This window comes from Melozone crissalis, unplaced genomic scaffold (genome assembly GCF_028551555.1).
Source record: "Melozone crissalis strain CALT ecotype California unplaced genomic scaffold, PUWL_Pcris_2 ptg000042l_1, whole genome shotgun sequence".
In the NCBI taxonomy this organism is placed as follows: domain Eukaryota; kingdom Metazoa; phylum Chordata; class Aves; order Passeriformes; family Passerellidae; genus Melozone; species Melozone crissalis.
In genome coordinates this window covers 39,751,356-39,768,354 of record NW_026535820.1, presented here as the reverse complement: position 1 = coordinate 39,768,354, position 16,999 = coordinate 39,751,356, and the positions used below count along the sequence as shown (strand labels likewise).

At 36.7% G+C, this 16,999-nt stretch overlaps 1 protein-coding gene across 3 annotated transcripts in view; it reads right to left on the bottom strand.

The window, feature by feature from the left end:
• Positions 1–16,999, bottom strand: part of COBL (cordon-bleu WH2 repeat protein) — a 155,768-nt gene that overhangs the window by 62,212 nt on the left and 76,557 nt on the right. For all 3 annotated transcript variants that reach the window (XM_054284699.1, XM_054284700.1, XM_054284701.1), the window contains one exon: positions 10,344–10,538. In XM_054284699.1, the coding sequence (XP_054140674.1) occupies positions 10,344–10,538 (195 nt within the window). The remainder of the gene's footprint in view (positions 1–10,343; positions 10,539–16,999) is intronic.

Here is a 16,999-nt window from a genome sequence, read left to right as displayed (position 1 = left end):
TGTAATACGTTATTAAAATACAACATACCTTAAACTGATACTCTTTGGAGATGTTGAGAAAGCAGTCACTACACTGCATGTATCATTTAAGCTGTAGTTTTTAATAACTACGTTAAAAGAATAAATGTGTTTAAGTGCGCATACACCAGAATTAATTTTTGGAACTGTTTCTATCATAAAAAGAAGTACAAATTACTCCCTTTCTCTAGCAGCTTTTTTTAGCCTTTCTAAATTTCATGCTTTACATGACAGCAAGATAAGCCTTCAGCCATCATTGCACTTTACTTTTCTTTTAATTTAGGCCTGCATCATTTATCCAAACCAAAGTGCAGCTGTTAGATAAATTAAGCATCCAAACTGCACAGCAAACATTATCTGATGTGCTGTCAGCTGGCTTCATCTTTGCTATCTGATTACTGTTTTGTAAAACATGAAAAAGTCTGGATATTTCTCATTCAGATAACTGAATGTCATGTTTAAAGCTCTTTAAAAAATGAACAAAACACCTTCAAATTGGAAATGAATTGTTGAGCTTTAATTTCTTAGTCATGTACCATGGTATAGGGCACTTTAAAGACCACAGCCTTTTTTACTGCTCACTCTTGTTTCTTGGTTCTGTACACCTTGATAATGGTCTCTACAATAGGATAGCACTAGCCAGGTTCAGCTCCAGTGGAAATATGAAATTCAAAAAACCTTTCAGGTTTATGATTGCTTTCAGAGACAATTGTTTCTATAAAACCTAATGTGTTTCATCACAAAATTTTATGTCTGTGAAGGGCAACAGTTTGTACATGGCTTTTTTTGACAAGGCCATTAAGTGAAAGTCATTAAGAAAAGCTCCCCCCCTATAAACTCTTAAAAGATATAACCAAAAGTGGATAGATGGAGGGAAAACCCAAAGAGATTGACTTTCTATCTCCTGAAGGGTAGAAATATCATCATTTTCTAACTAAAACAATAGCCCAGTGACTGAACAAGACAGAAGTGTCTCAACAGTTCCTTCCTCAGAGGACCTGCAACCTAGAGAGTATGTCTGACACGCACCTGGATCAGATAATGATTTGAAATGCAAAGGGATCACATCTTTCATGCTGCTGTTTGCTTTGTCAGTGAAAGGCACATGTCTTGTAGAGTCCACTGGACATCACCCATACAGCTCCCAGTCACCTGTAATATGAGCTGTATAAGTACATCTCAGAATTTTGAGGAGCAGCCCAAGGGGCCTGCAAATATGACCCTCAGAGTCCTGTGGGGCTCTGATCCTGCAGTCACACTACCAAGTCATAAAACATATACCAGGCAAGTTGCTTTAGGGTTCATGGTGCAAAATTCTTACTGGTCCTATGATTTACTGGCAAAACTTCCAGCTCCATTCTGCAAATGCAGCTTTGTACTTAAAAACAAAGATTGATGACTGGGAATAGCAATCAGAGGCAGCTGTTTCTGTTTTTAATGAGAAACATGTTTTTCTGGTCATCAAATTACCACTGATAAGAAGACCTAGTGAAGTCATTGTGTATGCTGCCAGTGACTTTTCTGGAGTGATATCAGATTATATGAGACAATCATTTGGGTATGACTCTCTTCAGCATTCTCCAAAAATAGCTGCATGTGTTAGATCAAGGGTTCTGCTCAGGCTTCTTTGTCAGACTGTGGCAGGTACCCACAGGATAGCAAAAGAAGAGGAAAGGTATGTTTAATACTACCTTCTCCCAAACACTTTTGTGGCCACCAACAAACTTCATTTTATGGACTTCCTGATGTGATTTATCTTTCAAAATTCATAATGGATTTGTCATTCTTGCAGCATTTGTCCAGTCTCCTCTTAAGCCCATGTAAACTTTTAGTATCCATAACAACCTTGGTGGACCAAGTCAATGAAGACCCATATGCTTTGACTTTGGGAGTTTGCCTGTTTCTATTAGCTCCAAATGCTCTTACAACGGCTGGCTGAAAAGACAAATCTTTATCCATAGTCTTCAGTGACTTTTTCAAGATGAAGAATCATTAAGTTGCACCACTGACTCTGTACTAAACTACTCCACAACTTTGATCACCCTTGATGTTTTTCCATGAGTCTCATCCTATTCTGTAATATCCTTCTGAAGCAAGGAGAACACTGTTGTAGTATTTAAGATGGCATAAAACAGCTCATAATGTAGAGGTGTAATAAACCAATATTTTTTTACCCATTTTTCCTCTCCTAAAATGCTAATCCTAATTTGATTTCCTTTTTTGATTGCTATTGAGCTTGGAGATGACTTTTTAAAAATAAAAATCTAATCTGATCCTAAGATCTTCCTAATCAGATACTGCCAGCAGAGAGATCAGTATCTTACAAGGTCTTAGGAAAAATTAAGAGTGGTCTTTTCTCATGTATACCACTTCACCCTTCCCCACACTGAATATAACTACTTCCATCTGCAAGTGCTCCCAGTACACAGTCTCATAAGGTCTTCTAACTGTTGCTCTTTGTACTCAGTCTTGGTCCTTGCTATCCAGATAACTCAAGTGGGAGCAACAAAATTTCTCACTGTTTCTTTTTCAGATCATTTCTTAATATGATCAACATAGATGGTCAAAAACTCCAAGGCTTCTGCAACATTTCACCAACTAGATGAGCAGATCATTTAGTCCTAACCTGCAATCTCTCTCTTCTTTTCTTTTGTGTCTGTTATTTAAGAGTTAGATGACCTTATTTATTATGGAACCGAGACTTGGTTTCCTTATGAAATTCTTGATGAGGGAACTTGGAAGCTTTGTGGAAACCCAGACAGACTGTATCAACCAGATCATACCCATCTGCTTGCTGAACGCATCAAGAGCACTCTAAGGGAAAAAACCCTGTAAAGCAGAGTTTCTCTTTTACTAAAGCTACATTTACCCTGTTCACTATCTTTATAAAGATGCCAAATGGTTAAATTCTCTATTATATTTCCAGTAATTTTGCCAGTACATAAACCACCTAAGGAGGCTTGGTTTGGGGGTTTTTTTCTTTCTCGTACACCTTCCAAATAGCAACTATATCTTTCACCTGTTTTTTCTGAATTTCTTCATGCCAGAATGTGGCATTGGCAGCATTTAGCAGTATTATTCAGTAATTTTTTTTCTCTATTTCTTTGCTTTTCATAGTGGAGACCTACTATAGACACAGTTATTTTATACAATCTTTCCTACATCAGATAGCAGTACAGTCTCTGGTGCATGATCTTGAGAATATTTCACACACCTGCTGCTCAGACAAAAGAACTACAATGTTCTCCACAGACAAAGAACTGAAGTGCACTCCTTATCTCTGTTATTGGACAAGCTTGATGGTCATTATCTGTCTGTGCCAGACCACTTAACCTGTGAAAAATGTCAAGCAAGTTTAACTGTTTTACCATCCCAGACTAACAGGCTAAAGACTCTGGCCAAAGCGTACGGCAAAATAAATTATTTCTATATGGTTCTATGAACAGAGACAAAAGACCCCATGACACCCATAAACTCTCAACATCCACAGGAATTCATAAATGAAATAAATTAGCTTCTAACTAAAATTTCAGGCAGAATGACTGGAAGAAAAGCACAAAAAAAAATACTAAAAGCCTAATGGAAAATTTTTACCATGCAGTATTTACAGCCTTGTACATCCAAAATAAGCAACTGCTACGTGAATTTGATGTGAAACACAGAAAAAAATAAAAACAAATATTATCTCCATTCTTAATTGGTTTATCAATAATTATTTGTTAATCTGAATTAACAGAGACACATAGCTACTCTTTGACCTTATCAAAACATTGCCCCATGTCAATCACATAAGAAGTCCTCAGCCTCTTAATTTGGCATCATACAGCAGTAAAAAGTGCACTCCAGCACCCAATATCCAAACTAATACAAAAAACTAGCTTCCTTTTCTAAGGCATACATAACTTGGGCATTTGAACAGTGTTCCAGAGAAAGAGCATCTTTATTAAAGATTCAATATCTCTGCCTCATCAGAAAAATGCTGTTGAGAGATATCACATACTGCCTGAGAATTCTAACAAGTCTGCCACAAAGACTGGAGAAGATCACAGCTAACACTCATGACATCCTCAGTTAATGAACAAAGGCAAAGACACTTCTAAAAATAACATGCAGTATTCACATTTCATGCCTCTGTGCACAAAACGAAAATTTAAATCAGAACAATTAAAAAGGCATATAAACTCAGTCATTAACTAACTTTAAATCAACATTTTAAACAAATTAAAAAGTCAGTCAAGTGTTCTTCCTCCTTGTTCTGAATAAATCCTGCTTTCATGTTCTCAGGGAACTTATAAAAACCTGAGAAGTGACCTAGAAGATACAATAGGTTGTAGAAATAAAAGACACATTTTGAAAAACAGCTTTTTCCTACAGCAAAATCTGATTCATTGCATCCTTCCTCAGAATGTGAAAAAATGTATCTGTTATTCTCAAAGGAGACTTCTGGATGCTCCACAGAAAAAAAAAAAAAACCACAAAGCAAAATGAAAATACATTCACAGAACACTTAAGGGAGAAAGGAAATGTGTCATAAGAAAAAGGTTGAGAAGACCTCACCCAGAAGACCTTTGAGTCAAGAGAAACCTCCCTTCCTCTCTAAAAGATGATAAAAAAAGCATGCATTCATATCTTGTTGACTTCTAGTAGACATTTCTGGTTTAGGTGTAACCTATGAAAGGGAGATAAGTAATCTGAAGCCATCCACCCTTTTGTTGGATTCTGGGCTTCTTATTAAAACAGAATACATCTGTCACATGTCCTCCACAAACTGCCCATTATCTTATACAGAAGAAGTGAAATAAAGTATGAGGTGGAAGAGAAGAAAATACATATACCATAGACGTATCCTGCTGCAGTAAGTACAAAAACAAACCCCTCTAAGTACGACTGCAATACTTTCTATTAAAAATAGGAGCTACCAACCAGGTAAATCTAAACTAATTTGAAACTGTTCCTCTTGGGACACAGAACTCTGATCAGAGTGAAATTTAGACAATAATAAATTGCAGCAGATGCACAAAAGAAGAAGTAGATAAAAAGAAGCTGGTATGAGTACTGTGCTTCTATAGGTGACGTTAATTAAGTGGGTTTTAGACAGCTGGCTACAATAAATCTCAGTTCTGTAAGAAGCCATGGTAGGTGTTCTCATTCAGCTGTGACTCTTCTGTCCCTCAACTTCCCACAACTGCAGTGACTGTTGTTATCATGCTTCTCTTAAAAAAGTCAAATCTCATAGTCCAAGAAAATTTATGAGGAAAAAAGCTGCCATCCAGACAAACACAGGTTCTTCCTAAAGACTTGGCTGTTTCTCAGAGGGAAAGCCAACTGCAGGAGTATTATTATTTCAAATATCAGATTTATTAGAACTAGCCAAGGACAAGGCAGATTCAGGACTCACAGGACACACAGACAGCTCTACTGGTGGCATCCATACTGACACAGATGTACATGGCAAGAACTTACTCTACACTGTTCTACAGGATGCTTTGTGCTCATGGCTTTAAGGCTTAATTAGCAGCCACAGGGAAATATGTCATTTGGAAAACCTGAGGAGAACAACAGTAACAGTGTGATTTCATATCAATCAAGATTATCCCTGCAGCCAGCTAACCACAAATCTGTGGCATTAAGATTATACAGAAGCAAGGTGGATGAGTGGTTATCACTTTGTGCAAAAATGCATGAAGGATGACTGTGCAAAAAAACCCTGCTGTGCTGGGGGGACATTACTGGAAGAAATTCTTGCTATGCTCAGATTTTTGTATTAACAACCTCAATTTAAATTCCTTTGGTGACAGAAGGTGGCACATTGGAAAATAATATGATATTAAAATCACAGTGGCCAGATACTGAGTTGCTGAGCAACCAGACGTAGCTTCTGACATCTTAAAAGTTCAGAAAACATCAAGCTCCAGAATCAGCTTCCTAATTATGGACAGCTGAACTAACCATTTCTAAAAATCTTGGCTACCATTTAAAAATACATCTTAATTCTAAGTAAGATTATGAGTCACACTTCCAAGAAGCTTCCAAGTCCATACCTGTAGCATACACACATACAAAAGGGGAATTAAAGAACTGAAAATTCAGGGACTGATTCTAAAAATTTGCATGAGTCTACAGTTTAATAACACTGAAAAAAATTAGTATGTTATTTATGATCCCAATATTAAATTATTCATACATTTCCTTTACTGCCTCTCCTTTATTTTTACTGCTTGAAGATTATTCTGTGGTTCTTGCTGGCAGAATTAATTCCAGGTATGTTCTCACTATATGCTGTGCTCATCTGCAGTGTCATTTCAAGTGTTTCAGGGGTGCCTGTAGATAGGTAAAAATTCAATGGCTTCCAGAAAGGACATTTCACTGGAGTATTTTTCCTCCTTGCTAATATGCTCAATCACAAAGGGAGAACCTAAGTTTTCAATCCCTGGTGTATTCTATTTCTATTGGTTTAAATATAAAAGGACAGTAAATAATACTGTAACATGAATTCTACTGTGAGAAAAGCAACCCTACGAAAAGCACGAAAATGCTACTAAATGGACAGGATACCTAAGGCATGGTCCTGCCACCTCTACAACACTCCTGTCAATGAGTGCCAGCAGAATCATCACTCTTTCAAGTGCCATATGCACTGGCAGCATACTTTGCAGGAGGCTGCTATGTCCAGCATAGAGGGAGACGGAGACTAGCACCCTATTTGGTGGTCAGTATGAGAGACCATCAATGAAGATGGCAGAAACATAGCAATTACTGAAAATATCTTCTACATAAGCACGACATTTGGCAAATTTTTAGTGTATCTTATTTTCTCCAGGAAAGATAAGAAAATCTCATTTAAATTTTTTCACATTATAATAATTTTCTTAAAGTCAAACTTCTCATTTAGGCATAGAATTGGTTTATTTTAACTATGGACAATGGGAAAGAAAACTGCCAGAAATTATGAGAGTGGCTGTGGCTCTCTTTTGTCTCTCTTGCCTTTTTGTTCAGGTGAGTAAGACTCTTCAATGAGTCAGTTATAATTGGTGAGAAAATATCAGCCTTGATCAAATACTGGGTCCAAGCATTCTGCTCTAAAATATGGTCTTGACCAATAATTCAGTGTCAACAACCATCCTCAGCAATCCAACACTGAGATCTAAACGGAGAAGAGAGGAATGTAAAAAGCAGGGCAAAAACCCACAGTATACTATACATTAGTTTGTCAATAGCTACATATAGGAAACAACACAAATAAATCTGAAATAAATATATCTGAAAAATCTGTTGGTTTTTAATACAACCTTCTAAAAGTGCAGCTTAAGAAAGGAGAGGACCTCCTTGCTTCATAAGCATCAAACCTCCTGGATTTTGTCCTGGAATTGTCATGTACCCTAGCATTTTGAAGATTATTTTTTCAAGTGACTTCTCATTATTCTAAATAGCATAATTTGGAAGATGTTTAAGAAAAACAGGGGTGAAGTGTCCAGGGAAGAAAGCTGTAGACTCCTTTCTTTGACTCTGCAAACTCCTATGCAAACTACTGAGTGCATGTTCAGCACACTCTGAACAGACATTAATATTTTCTAGGGTAGATTTAAAACAGTTACAGAGGGAACACTACCTTTAAATAGATATGGAAAACTGATGTTGTTTCACTAAAAAGTAAATAAATTTACTACAGGGACCTTATCCACAAGGAGATAAATTACCCTAAGCCCCACAGGAACAAAAGCTGTAAGACAGTAAAATTATATTGCAATAAGTCCCCTATGCAGAAAAATGAGTGGAGAAAATCTAAATGTACATCATAAACTAAAACACCCCAGTCTTCATACACATGGAAATTTTTGTTTGGGACCACTAGGCAGGGAGATGAGATATATATATATAACCCTAAAGAATCATTTATACCTGGAACATAACAATGGGTTAAAAATAACAGGCTTATTGGTTTGGAAAGTTAAAGTTGTTCATAACAGCTACAGTTCTTTATTTCCTACACAATTTTATGGAACCAGTCAGATAAAAAAGAAAAAACCTTCTGAAAGTTCAGAATATCACCTTTTCATTTTCTATTAATGTGCTAGCTTCACTGGAAACAAACATGTTCCCCTTTTGCAGGATCTTCCTGTTAGTAACAGTTGCACATAAATAAAGTTTTCTAAACAAACATCTTATCTTTTTATGGAAGGAAGTCCATTAATAAGGAATTGACGTCCTTCCTTGAAAAAAAAGATCAGTGCTAATTCTTTCCCATAAACTAAAGAAATAAACTTACACCCTGAGATTTTTTACTCTATTTTCACAGCAAACTGGCTTGTCTGCACGTAGATAAAATGGAACTATTTGGGTTTTCTTATAAACAATATCTCCATTGCTACTTTGCCCCATAATACTGAATAATGAATTTCTTCCCTCAGTTTTTGATTGCTTTATGGAACTTGTGCCTTATTTCCATTCTGCTCCATTCCTGTTAAAAGTATATGGCAGCCTTTGAGCAACTTTCAGCCTGGGAGCTTCAGAAACACACCATAACTTTCTAACATTTTCACCTAGGCCATTATTTCCAGAAAGATGTCCTTTACTTAACAAATGCAGCCAAATACACTCTAGCACCTCTACTGTGGTCTTCACTGACTTTGTCGGCTACAAAGGACATTTCTTTTGCCCAAAATGAACTCTGTTATGGAAAATCCTCTGACATAACCTTCATCTTCTTCCCTTCTTCTCATAACTTTTCCTTCAGACTAAGAGAATTTGAAGTTGATACTGTACTGTATACTACTTGCAAAAAATAAACCACAGACTTTTCTACCCTTGGCTTCAGAAAACCAGCATTTTAACCTATTTAACCTAATGCTGAAAATAGAAATGTTAGTATGTTTAAGGAGAGTTTAGATTTGCAGTGTAATTGTACATCCCAATTTAGAATCTCAATGCCATACTGCAAGGAGATCAGCCAAAGAGAATGGCAGAATAATGTAGTCTGCCATTATCCTGCTAGTATAAACTCAGGAGTCAGAATGTCACAATATTTTTGTATGAAAAGATGTATTTACCTTAAACACATTAACTCTGGGGGACGCAAGAAACCTCATAAAAATATTTACACAGGAATTTCAAAATTCCTATGTCAATATTTCAAATTCAAATTCAAAATGTTGCTAGGAAAATGCTGTCATTTCTCTTCAGCTGTATCTATAAATAAGTGCTACTTCAAGGCATCTATCCCAATTTTGAAAGATGAAACACTACTATGTTCCAGCAATCACACTTAGATAACCTAAGAATGGGAAAATAAAAAACCACAATCCTTGACCAAGAGTGTGCATCAACTTTTTTACAGAATGCTTCACTTGAGAAGGTGTTTAACATATGCCTTAATGCAGATAATTAAGAGAGTGAGACTGAGGCTCCTCTCCTATTTCCTCTGTAGTGAAGTCAAAGATTCCTTCTGACTCCATTTTTTACTAGAACAGTTTGCTTTCCAAAGATCAGTCTGCTGTAGAGGTGACAGGCCCTGAGCAGGTAAGAGCACATTACACAGCTTTGGTGATATTGGTTCCTTGCACTATTCTTTGGCATCCATATATAACTTCACATGCTGATTTTTACAGTTTACATTTAGACTACTATTAGTTGCTGGTGAAACTAGAAGACTTGTGCAGGTTTAGTAACACACACCTGAGTGTCACTATAAAAGCAAGAGCAATTTCTTCTTCCCTTAGCTCTATTCTTTTCAAAGACTTAGTTCTCAGAAGGGTTTCCCCCCATTTCTGTTTAATTCTCAATAATGTACTGCGGAACAGTGACCTTTTATAAAAACAAAACCAGAGCACTGCTTTAAAAGGTCACACAGTCACTCAGAAAACAGAGTAGATATCTGGTATCCCATGGCAGCACTGGAAACAGGGATACAGGTGATAGCTTGACAAGTATCTGGACAGAACCATATGCTGAAGGTTTTTGTCACTCGTTAGAACTTTCACCTGTTCTCCAGGACTGTGCCGGAGTCAGTAAGGATACCTTATACAATTTTCAGTTTTTCTGCCTTACTTTTTCTTTATCCTCCTTCTCTTAGCATGTTGCTTCACAAAGTTTTTCTGATTCAGAATGATTCTTGACAGGGCAGAAAGCTCGGGGCAGTCTCAAGAGAGCTCAGTAAATGTGTACAAAACACTAAGACTTTTGATAATTTTATCTTGTAAGATGGGAGTTTTGGTCAGCTGTAGCTAGCAGCCGACCAAAATACCTGTGAATGGCTTTAGGACTGCTGAAGGGATGGATGGTACCTAGCACAGCAAACAAAGGAGCCCATCCAGCAGTGTCACTGTTACCTGTGCTGCTATCCTCTCTTGTCCCCTCACCTCTGCGTTCGGCAGTACCGGTGTTGCAACTGGTGGAGGAGGTGCTCTGCGCTTTTTCACTTCTGGGTTTGCTGTCATTCCAGAGATGTTACCAAGGGACAGTGATGAACCCAGGCTACTGGAACGAGAATTCACCGAAGGGGAATTTGGTGCTGTGGAAAAACCCTGTAAATGGATTAACATCTTGGATTAACATCACTCTTTAAAAACAATGGGAAAGAAAGAAGAAAAACAAGACACATCTGGTTACCGTTTAAACAATGATATGAATAATCATGTATGTTCCTCTGCCAAACCTGCTGAATTGCAAACTCTAACTTTTGGAAACTTCCAAAGGTCAACTGGAACAAAGCTTACAGGCAGTATTAATAAGACAGGAGGCACGATAAGCACCTACTGCGGTTTAACAGTAGTATTGATGGGAACACTGCTGCTGCTTGCTATTTAAAATTTAAAGCTCACATCAAGACTCATAATTACAGTTATCCAAATGCATTTGCAGTTGCATTTTAATTACAAGTGTTACACATTTCTGGAAGCAAGATTTACTCTTAAATGAGAATACTGTATTAATAAAATGCTGTCAGTGTCTCAGGCTTGTCTATTTTGTTATCAATCTCCCTGATTCACCTGAGTCTTCTCCGCAGATTTAAATACGAGAAATTCTGCTGCCATTAAACTATTTCCAATTTATAGGCACAATCACGCATAATCACTTACAACTTACTGAAAACAACCATTTAACTTGGTGAAAAGAAGTCCTACTGACAGACACCACTCTGGATTCTAACAGGCCCAGATGAAAGGAGAAACAGAAAATTCAGAATTTCCTTATTGTTAAAAATTACTTTAGTTCTCATTGAAAACTTAATAAAATCATTGGAAAAAGTTTAATGGATTTCAGAATCTTAATACATTTTTATATTAATATGCAAACAGAAACATATGCAGTCACATAGTAGCAAATCTACAAATACAAAAGATTAGAACTAGGATTCCTTCAAAATGTGCATTTTAACTTTAGTCTTTACTCTTAAATTCAATACCTATTTTTTACTCTGCTAATAAAAATCTTGCAAAAAGATTTTTTTCCCCCCCTCAAAATCTGAGTCACCTTCTCCTTTTTTTAATTAAGAGAACCTTCTATATTAAAATGAAGATTTTACTTTTTAATTAAGTTATTTGACTGTAACTTCTTCCCAGAAATATCTTCTGTGGAATCACCACTGATACCACCTCACCATGACCTGGAGCTGAATAGCTCTTCTGGAAACATAGGCTGATGAGCATGGTTGATAATGCTGTTCTTATCACAACAGAACATGCTACCACAATTTCAAAACTCTCCCATCAAGGACATATAGCTCTCTGGTGGAATTTTGTCCAAAACCACAGAATACATACTGGCAGGAAACTTAAAGGCCACACCAAATGCCATTACTTTCAAAAAAAGAAAGATAATTTCTTTCCACAAGTGCCAAGTGCAAGCTTAGGTAAAAAATGAAAAACACAGGGCAGCAAGATGAAAAACATAATTCACTTAGTTTTGGGACCATTGAGGAAGCACTGATAAAGCATAAAGAGCTAAAAAAAAAGAGCAATGCAAAAATATGTATAATACTGGCTCCTTTACTTCCTGGGAAAGTTCCATGTTCCATAGATTCCTGTGAAAGCAACTGAGATGCAAACAGATTTGTGCCTTATCCTGCATTTACTGTGTGTGTGATGTGAATTAATGACCTAGATGCTTTTGTTAACTTTTATGTTGCACACTGCACAGCACACTTCATCTTGGAATAATGTATTTAGCACAAGTGGAGTATGATACCAGTCTTCTCTGACTGAAAGCAGTGTTTGCTGCATCTTCTTTATCACTAATTTCTCCTAATTGAGTGGCATCAATAGCATCTTTACCCTTCTAGGAAAGAAAGAAAAAAAGGTTGAAATACAAGGTATTGTTTAAAAGATTAGGTATAAACTAATAAAGAAGTAGTCTTGTCTTGGCCCTGTACCTCGGGCAGTGCAAAAAATAATGATCACATCTGTAAGCTAAAAGTTTTAAGTCATAATCAGTGCATATTGTACAAGGTCCTATCAAATAAAGTTTGTTTACTCCTACAGAAACAACAGGTTCATGGAAAGAAATAGAGTCTCCCCTTTTCACACATCTACAAAACAACTGAACAAAACAATTTCAAAGTGGGTTCTGCAGGTATGCTTTGACTCTATTAATTCTTTAGCCTTCTGGATAAAAGGGTGGAGAAATTTTAGACAAAGATGTATGAAAATAATTTTAAAAACCCCAAGACCTCCCTCTTAGCACTAAAAATACTGAGTGCTAGTAAGACGATAGGCTGTAACCAGTTTAAAATGAATATTCAATCTTCTTTCAAGATCTTGTGGCTGATGAGCTATCAGAATCCTTTTCCAAGTTACAGGTCATTGAGAAGGAATACAGTGATGAACAACTAAACAGGTTAAAGCTGCTTTGTCCTGTTTTTAAGCTTGGATTTCCTAACAGAAGATACAGGGGGGAAAAAAGGTAATAGTTCCATGAAACTCTAAGTACTTTTTAATAAAAACACTTGAATGATAGAAAAAAACCCCAACCTTGCAAGTTCATCTATTTTTTCTTTTCCAAGTCCAACCTTTACATCAAGCCCATTATTCCATTACTGAGCATTTCAAGAACGCTCATGTAAATACCCTTGCCCTAAAACAAGAACTTGCCACAGCTTCCAGGGGAACGGAATGAGGACAGTTTAGAACTAGTTTGGAAAGCCCTCTCATGCAGCAACAAGAGCTTTGCCTAACTGGAGTCAGACCTACAAATTCTCCCATGTGTGTAGTCATTTTCATTAGCTTTAAGAGAAAAAACAAAACCCTGGACACAAAACACTGACACAAGCGATTATGGTATGACTTGTCCTTTGTTGTAAAACTAATACCAAGAGACAACACCTAACCCAGCTTTTATATTTTACCTTGGGTTAGATGCAATGCAGTTCCTTTCCAAATCACAGGATTTTGGAGGTTTGTTTTTCAGGCAGTTCAGCAAGGCAAAGGCAACTATTAAGAGCATACAACATTAATCAAGCAAAATTGCAGGGACATGATATCTACATGCCAAATACTCTAACCATCTCTCATTTCTTGTTTTTCTAATTTATTATCAAAGAACCAATTGAATTTCTCAAATTACAGCAGTGTAAGTGAGGAAAGCCAAGCTCAGGAATTGAAGCCGATGTTGCTGGCTAAAAAAAAGTCAGCCCTTATCCTCCATTTCATTTGGCAAACAGGTTAGCACAAATACTCTGCTTAGATTCCAAATCAGTTCACAGAATCCATGTGCTTAATAAGGAAAAAAAAAGAAAAAAGGAAAAAAGAAAAAATCAATTAATAAGAGAAAAAACATGGAAACTAATCATATAAAGAGCTTTCAAAACTGTCTCAACTTGAAAAATCACAGTCTTTGTTAAGTCACTAGTGTTGGAGCACTTTGCTACCAGTTCAAACAGCAATTAATTAATGTGAACTAGAAAGAAAAAGAAACAGTTTGGTTTGGAATTGTTTTTTCCCCCTGAATTAAAGCAAACCCAATACAAAACCAGATAGACCAGCATAGGTCAGCAGTCAGGTTAGACACTAGCTGAGCATAGGTTCGGAATGTGTACTGAAGCACAACCATGGATTAGAGCCATTTCAATTCCATAAAGATATCAGAAGGAGGCAAGAAACAACTGCTGTACCAACCCATGGTGCCATCATGTGTCATCACCATTTCATGTTAAACTTGCCAGCTAGGTTTTTTCCCCTCTCATTAAACTTCTGAAACCCAAGGAACGTCCTGTTCTTTTCTAGTGTACCAGGTGTTTTCTTTGGGATTCAGCAATTTAATGTTAAGATTTTTTTCCTACTAGTTCTTCTATTTGAAATTTAGCTATCAAAGACATTTTTGCAGGGCAAATAAGGACTGCTAAAAACACAGAAGTATGAAGGCTAAGAGTACTCTGGTGAGGTATGCATGCCACTCTCATTTTCAGAAGACACCAAGCAGGCAGTTTTCTACAAGACTCCTAAAGTCCCATACCTGCTGAACTCAACACAAGATACATTGAGAGCCTAAAGCTGAGGCCAGTCTCTGTTCCAAGGTCATCAACCCAGAATGCAATTGTAAACTATGTTTTTCAAACTATCTCCTTTTCAAGATAAACAGAGGTTCTGGTATCTTATGGATACTTGGAAAATTTTAAAGTCATATATAAATAAAGGTAAGTGTAATCTATTAAAAATATAACTGTAGTGCTGTGAGAATTCAGCTTTAAAAAAGCAGATGTGTATAAAAATGGAAATCAGCTTATGATTGTTTTTAAAGTATGTCCCTTATATATAACTTTCTTACCCCAAGCCCTGTTATTAGCATTTCCTTGTCTTTCTGATGACACTAAGTGGCATTTAAAGGTCAGCAAGGAAGAGGCTGCAGACTCCCTGTGAGAGTGATTTGACTTCCTGTTTCCCTGTCCACACCGGTCAATAAAAATTTTTCAAAATGTCAAGTTCTTTTCTTGCAAGGTTGCTACAGACAAGCCTTTCTTCCGCAGCTCTTTGCCAAAACTCACATATTTGAGCTCCCAGTCTTGTTATGCAACTTCCTTCTCAGAAGTTTTTAAATCAGTAGTAATCAATTGAGCTGTTTTAATGCACTCAAAGTACCAGCTGTATTACGAAAAAGTAAGGGTTTTATTTTTTCTAAAATAGAGACAAAAAATAAAAGTATCATAAAAGATATAGGGGTTTTTTTGCAAGTATATTATGGGTAAATATAAAAGGTAAGATTTACAGCCGGCAAACAAATTAATCTATTCAGTGACAGGAAGAATATTTATGCCTGTTAGATATTTAAACTCCATTAATGCAAACCTTTATTGATTAGCTGAATGATAGCACAACTGATTACAACTGGCCATATAAAATGCAAGACAGACCTACTGCACAAAGTGAACTTAGAAGCTGCTTTCCATGACATGACACTGATATTACACTAAATTTGCTCTAAAATTAACAACACAGAAACTGAACTAATCCAAGATCCTGCATCAAAACTAAAGCATTATACTACAGTCATGACGTTGCTGGGAGACACAGTTTAAAAAACCCAACAAAACAAAACAAAAAAAATATGATGACCCAGGTTTTCCTTTCTAACCAGCCACACTGAATATAGTTTGTTTTTTTGTACTCCCTGAAGCACCCCCTTGTGCTAACAGTCTGCAGTCAGAAGGAAAAAAAAGTTAACCTTTTCCTGTTCCAAACTGAAAAAATAAAAAGCATTTTAATATTTTTATGCAATTTACTTTATGCTGCTTTATTATCTTGCTGTATTTTGCTATTGGTAGGAAATTATCTGGTCACACACCACAATAATAAAAGAGAAGCAACTATTTCATCCCACAACAGTTTTTTTTACACAGGCTGCACTGTGTTGATTTTATATGCCTGGCAAGTAGGCTCTCAAGTTCTTACTGTGAAAGTTTTGAGTTATACTTTGAAGTCTGTACAACTAGTGCTACCTTACACTTGTATGAGTCTACCAGAGCATCTAGACAGCAGTTCCAGATCTTGTGGTCAGGGCCCATTTGGTAGACACCAGAACTTACACAACCAGAACCAGAGATGTTTGAGAACATTCTGTCTCCTGTGCCCCTGCCAGCTCTCCCTCAGTGTGGCTGACCACATTCCTCCAGTTTTAATACAGAGTTTTCAGATCAGAAATCCTAGCAGTGCCAGGTGCAAGGCAGCCACCTCTCATACAAAATCATCCATTTTGTGTCTCAGTGCTAAAGTGACCAATCTACCTATATGTCACTGTGGAGGTAGCTAGCCAGGTCCACACCATCTGCAATTATGCTGTTTTTCTTCTTGCCTTTACCATTATTATTTTCCTTGTACCATAACCATAACTTCCCTTCCTAGAAGCTTATCTGATTACTTCTTGTCTTCACCTAGGTTAGCTCATGTGATGGAAAGTGTCTCCACAACTAATAGAACAACTTTCGTTTCCAGCTCCAACTGATTTATGTTCAGTTTGACACTCCTGAGGTGTCCAACTTCTTATCCAGTAGAAAAGCTGAAGAAACAAACACCCAAGGAAAGGAACTAGAAAAATGGAAGCCTTCAGGAAAAAAGTTTTCCAAAACACAACAAGGGACTTAGATTCACTGTGAATTTCTCAGTAGGGAACAAGTATGGGTATTAACTCTGGCCCCTTCCACTGCACTGAGGACAACAATGGTGCACAACCAGAGAGAGCTTCCAAGAACCTTCTTTAGTTTTTGTTATACTTCTTGTGCCTTGTACATATAAAAGAAGTGAAGCAGTATTCAAAACTCAGTTTCCATTTGAAAATCACATGGATACTGAATGAACATGGCAAACCCCACAGGTAAGTTGATTGTTTTTTTTTAATGAGCTGTCAAATATTATATTTTGAAGTTAAGGAATATAAACATTTTACTCAAATTATTAGGAGATCAGAAAACATGGATTAGGAATACATGAATTCCAGCTAAATGTAAACATGTCAGTAAACTCTTGCAAATATAAAGAAGCAGATGCAGTATCACCCA